At 46.2% G+C, this 6,356-nt stretch overlaps 1 protein-coding gene across 1 annotated transcript; it reads left to right on the forward strand.

Annotated features, from left to right (window-relative positions):
- Positions 1-5,058: 5,058 nt before the first annotated feature.
- LOC117238601 lies at positions 5,059-5,866 on the forward strand. The gene is made up of 2 exons (XM_033503627.1): positions 5,059-5,440; positions 5,531-5,866. Exons 1-2 carry the CDS (start codon positions 5,155-5,157, stop codon positions 5,683-5,685), a joined length of 441 nt encoding a protein of 146 aa, XP_033359518.1. The 5' UTR covers positions 5,059-5,154; the 3' UTR covers positions 5,686-5,866.
- The last annotated feature ends 490 nt before the right edge of the window (positions 5,867-6,356 follow it).

Below are 6,356 nucleotides of genomic sequence, written 5' to 3' on the forward strand. Positions count from 1 at the left end.
TTTCACGTTTGTACGGAGGTGTTTTATTGTAAAAACCTTGTTTGCGAAAAAAGACATTTTTCGGACAACCTAATATATTTCATACGATGCTGTTGCCAAGAAGTATTTATTAACGAAATGCTAAAAATTGTTAGTTGCAAACAAATACTAGGGGAAATTGTTTTATCCGCTTTTACACGCAGAAGAATTTTACGGCTCAATAATATTGCTATTGGAACGAACGAGCCGTTTCGCTAACATCGGAACAAAGTAGAAACGAATCGGTACTTATCAAGGAGAAAACTTTGTCCAGCGTGGGGAAAAGTTTAAAGACCGATGTCCCTCGATCCACGCTGGAGACGGCCGATGAAACAAGGCGAATTACGGGAGATCGGGAGTAGAAGGCAGAACGGGCGGAATAGAAAAGGAATGGATACGGCAAGCTTCGGCCGTGCGATTTCGTATCACGTAGCGTTATCCCCTCGTAAAGTTGGCCACTCGTGCCACTAGCAGAAACTGTATGGCGGGCTCCGAGAGGATTTTAATCGCGCGACGGACGAACGTATCGGTGAAATTACTGGAGAGCCCCGTCGACGTGCCTTTCGTTCCTGCCTGTCCCACGGCTCGGCTGCCACGGATCTAACAGATTTACCGGATCCAACGTGCCGGGATACGAAACTTCGAAACTGGCTAGAAACGACTGCTACGTTAATTGCCGGTCGCTCCCTCGCACCTACTCGTCTATCAGACGACTCCAACTAGTAACCAACGAGCAAACCGCTGATTTCAGGCGTAAATTCAGCTGAAAATCCGTAGCGTGGAACGATGAAAGTGGCCGCACGGAAGAAAATAGCCTGGCGATCAAAAGGCTGGAACGTGCTTTCAGACCCGAACGCTTAGCTGCGCCGCCCCGCACCGAGATCCACTCCGAAGCGCCGCGTTTGCTGTCGAGTTCGGCTACGATTGGCAAACGCAAATCTTACGTGGACGCGCGTTACGCGCGTTCCACGCATTTCAAATTTCACGACGTAACGTACTCGACGACTCAACGTAACGTGGAAAACGCGACAAGATGTTCGAATTTGGAATCATGCGAGCGCGCTGGGTCGATCGGCATGCCATCTGTCAAACGCGCGGCAAATAAATCTGTCGGTGTAATTTTAACGAGCCGCGATACCGCTCGAGGATTATACGGGTAATTTAAATTCCGCTCGCTCGATCGACGCGACTGATGGAACGACGATGCGCCGGCTGAGCCGAGATGAAATGATAAATTAGCGAATGAAACAGCCAAGTATAATAGAATGCCCGGTTAAATATAGAGCGTTTTAAACCGATTAACAGATAACTGCAAATTAGATCGTCCATTAACACGGTTCGTCCACGTTCGAGCGGCATCGTTCGAGAATCAGTCGGAGAATTAGTCTGAGAATTAGTCAGAATACCCTCCGATCGATCGTTTTCCCCCCGAAGTCTCGCATTCGATCTGTTTCGATTCGCCATTCGCGCGATCCGAATTTAAGTTTCACGAATGTGAATACGAACGAGCCGTACGTACCACTGGCTATCGCACGATCGCTGTGGCAAAACGCTGGCGTACAATTACCGCTATTTGCCGTTAGTTGAAATATATTGTAAACGATATTGCTCGTGCGTGGAAACTCGCTACTTCGCGCAGCCAGTCGAACTGTTCGATATTTATAGCTAGTCGACAAATACCGCGTACCTATCGTCGAGATTCTACGCAAGCATTGCGCGCGTTACAAACCCCTTCTATATCGTGCAATTGTCGTATCGAATAGCCGCTGCTCGAATTTCGCGCTGCGAATCGCATTCGAAAAATTTTATTTATCTGGAAATCGAACGTGCAGATTATTTTTTTAATTCAAACGACCTAACCCGAGCAGTTAGATTGGCCGAATTTCGATCTCTTTGAAAACTTTGTGACCTCCGAACAACCCGTCTCTAGATGTCTACGATAACTTTGAAATTCCTAAATTCCAATTAATAAGTAAAAACCGGAACGACCAAATTTCACTGGACCGCGTAATCCGCATGAAAATACAAATTCAGCGTCGAATTCGAAGAGATAGATGAAAGAGGGATTCGATGGTAGAGCAAATCGGACGTACGGTTTGTAACACGAGACATTAATACAGTTGGTGGAGCCGCGGAAAGCGGATGGAAATGGAAATTTTCCGATTTTAATATCGGTGAATGCATCGGGACGCGAGAAGAAAGATCAAAAGGTTGACTGTTGATTAATTTGAGCGGCACGCGAGCCACGAGCCCCGAGCCCCGAGCCCCGAGCCCCGAGCCCCGAGCCCCGAACCCCGAGCCCCGAGCCCCGAGCCCCGAGCCGCGAGCGTCGCGATGCTCGCGTGCGCCGAAGCTACTGCGATCGAGCGAGCGTCGTAACCTCGGTAAATAACCCGTCGTATAATATTACGTACACTGATCAACGATTCGGAAAGGGAGTTTCGCTAACCGGGGCATCGCCCCACCGTCGTGCGAAAATAAACTAATTAGCCTTTGGGGACGTCGAGGCATGCCCCTCGACGCCCCAGCGGATTTCAAGTCGTCGATTTTACAGCTAGCTGCTGTTACGTTCGAACCGTTTGTAAACCAGTGACGCGCAATTTGGGATAGCGATTGCGATCGAAATCCGACCCCTCTCGAGAATCCTACGGAAAGAGAATTTCTTTCGCAGTGGTTGGTCTGGCCGATCCAAGTTTCGGCGCGCGTTGTCGCGATGCCTAATCGCTGCGTTGCCGATCGTCGTTGCCATTGGAACGCGCGGCGAGCGAACAGCCGTGAGTTTGCTCTGTACACTCGAGGCCTGAACTTAAAGGCTTAACGACCTGTTTGCCGTTGCAGCTCGGCAGAAACGAATCTTCGGCGTTCGCCCGAGCTAAACCAGCGAATATTCGAGCGGCCTGCCTCGGATCGGTCGCTGAATTTCTGCTGAAAAATTAATCAACGCGGAACATAAATCGCCAGTGATAAACACGTGAAAAACCATGCGCTGATGAGGGGGGGGGGAGAAACGGCAACGGCAACGTTGTTGCCAAACGAATGTAATGAACGGGCAAATACGCGTTTGTTTGCAAGTACCCTACGGCGAGCAAATAACGTTACGCGAAATACGCGGCCCGGTTTCATCCAGGGTCGTCCTTTTATACACACGCGTGAAAAATTTCGCGGAAATTCGCACTGGCGACGCAGAATCGGTGCGCGGAAGAAATCTGGCCGACTCCTGTTAAAAAGTTTCTTTCTTACAAAATTTTCCCCGTGGACCGCGCTATCCAGCCGCCCGTGTTTCCATCTCTTCGCCAGGAATTTGGCAACAGAGTTTGCGAAAAGTTACGGGCGCCGACTGGAGAGAACGGCGAGACCGGTTTTTCTAAAATAAAACGATCCTGCGAAATAGACGCGACGAGTGCCCCGGTCAGTCTTGGAAACTCGAGTCTCCGCGAAAACTCCTTCCGCTTCTGGCTATACGTACAAGTATATCAACGCGCGCCTTGCAACGCGTCTCGTGCCGTTTTTCTCCTATTCTGCTGGCACGTTTCTCAAAGAGAATACCTAATACCAAGGTGGCCTTCGCTTTACGCGTATGTGCGATTCCCGCGATGGAAAAAACGTCGCGCTGTTCAGCAAACCAGCGTCCAAGCAACGACAATACGTATACGACGTTGAATAAATCAACGAATGTTCGCGTATAGAAACTTCTAAAAAATATTCGCTGTCGAAAAATAGAAAAATGCCTACTCGTGCAAAGATCAGCGGGAAACGAAACGTTTTTCGACTCGTAACCAAGCGTTATAGTCACAGGAATGTAACGAAACGGCGCGCAAACAATCGACGCGAAACCATCGTGACGCAAAATCATTTCGCGACAGGGAGCGCGGGTCCGACCGTAGCGAAAAAACAGCATCCAGCCCGCTGTCGTTTCACCCAATGGGGGGTTGTATCGATATATCGAGGCAGCGTCGCTGAAACCTGCTGGTGGCAGAGAGCCAACGATAAGGCCCGCCATCTATAGACCGTAAGAGCCTCCTTTTGTATTAACGACGCTTTCCCGACTGTAATTGAGAGCCTCTGTACTCCGGCCCAACGTCGCCAGGTTATTAAATCCCGGGATATAAATCAGTTAATATTTTCCACGCGCCGCTAGCTCGCACTCTTTTCTTCGCCAGAGAAATGGATTTTCCGCTAAACTTAAATTGCTTAGCGATCGCCGGATGTGAAAGTTTTTTCGAGTCCGTCGATAAAGAGCTTCCGCGTACAACCGACCCGATCAACGTACCATCGACAGGCGACAACTGCCAACGATTTACGACGGTTACGATGGTATTACCTTTTCTCCACGATACTTTTCTTTTTCTTTCCCTTCTTCCGCCGTATTTGAGTTAATCACGATGGTTGGTCGTTTTACGTCATCGTGTACGAGGGACACGCCGAATAAAGTTTGTGGAAAATCATTACTCCACGGATCCTTTTCATCGCGTGTTCCAAGATAGCCGTTGGTGGAATTTTCGACCTCGTTTAAGACCCTTCAACGAACTGAAATCTGCTCGCCAACTTTACTCAGAATTCAATGCTTTTCAATTACAAAGATTTTCCGGTTAACCGTTCCTTAATTAAACATGTAACTATACCGAAACGTTTAAATTACCTTTTGAACCTGGTATACAGGTCAAAACTACTCCAGTTTACTCTGCTTTTTTCAGATCGCCCCTTTCAATTTCGCTGCGCGGAACGTCGGGAAAGGAACTCGAATACGAACGACTATTTCTTTTCTTGCCCCTCGATATCCGCACTACGCACGCGTTCGTTAGGCGTTCGCGACCGTTGCACGTATGTCTTCTTCCAAATATTCGACGGAAGGATGTAGGAAGCATGTCGGCCTTACACTTTCATGATATGGCGCTTTGTATCGCGAAGCATCGACAAGAGTTCCGTCGGCGAGTGCCGCCACGAATATATGGGCGGTGTAAAGCAGACCAGTAAACAGCTACATACCGTTTTATACGAAAGTCCCAAAAATGGAGGCGAAAATTACTTTTTTGCGGATTGGAAATATCAACAATAAATTCTTACTTATTATACAACGCAAACCAGAAGAAAAAGAATAAAAACAAAATAACGCATTTGCAATTCGTACGTCGCTTGATGGGTCAATTAATTGGGCATTTTCGTGACGCCGACCTCAAGAATACTTCATCATCTTCTGGAACAGCAGAAAGACTAAACGGCCTTTTACATGTCATTCGGCGAGATGACACAGAAGGAAGTAAAGATCGTGTGGTATGTTGTACACGGAAAATCAAAGGTAGAAGAAGAGAATCGATGTACTATTATGCCACTCGTTTGGTTAAACCGGCCCTGCATACACGCAATTGCTTCGAAAAATACCACACCGTGCAAGTATATGAAAGGAGTCATAAACGTAGCAAAAGTAAGTATCTTTTCCTGGATTTTGACAGAAAAATTCTGTTATATTCAAACAAAGTCCTAGTTTTTATTACGCAAATGTTTTTTCGCATAGAATTAACACCAATGAATAAACGGATAACAGAAGAATTAAACGAAGTGGAACTAGTACAGTGCATAAAAGTACTATTGAAACCAAGCGAAAACATGAAAAGATCGAATTCCGTACCCGGATTACCTATAGAAATCATGTCTATAGAAATCATCTAAAGCACAAAAGATAAAAACAAGAAAAAGGATAGTAACACGGGGAACCAATCATCCTACAAAGAATTAGTACATTAAAATAAAAGATCAAACGCAACGGTGAAAAATTACTAGCGTTGCTGGAAAAGAAAAAGAAGAGCAGAATAACAGAGGAACAACGAGAGTGAATACGAAATTAGAAAAGCTTTCCACAACTTCATAAGAAACTACTGGAAATGTAGAATGGAAAACATATCCAAATAAAAACCCAAAGAACTTTCACCATCGATTAACTGCGTCTTCCGCCCAAAAAACCACAACATAAGTGATATACTCTGACACAACCAGAACGGATACAAATAGGAACTCATGAAAGCCGACATGTACCGTCACACAATTCGACGAAGACAATAAGATAATCATTATCGAAAACCATGAGATACTAAACATACTAACATAGAGAAATAACATTTATTGTCTGGATGGTTATAAAGTATAAGGAGAAAGCTTAGGATATTGGCAAAGACGACTGAATTCCAACTGAAATATTCAGCATATACCGAATGGGAAAAACGGTCAGAGTCTACTTGGGGGTACGTGACTGCTGGGCCGCATGGGTACGCTCCGCGTTACATAGACGAAACCTTGAGTATCTCCAAATAAAGGGCCTAAAAAGGCTAATTTGGGAAGTCATA

Source organism: Bombus vosnesenskii, unplaced genomic scaffold, assembly GCF_011952255.1.
Source record: "Bombus vosnesenskii isolate JDL3184/JDL3185 unplaced genomic scaffold, Bvos_JDL3184-5_v1.1 scf7180000013565, whole genome shotgun sequence".
Lineage (NCBI taxonomy): Eukaryota > Metazoa > Arthropoda > Insecta > Hymenoptera > Apidae > Bombus > Bombus vosnesenskii.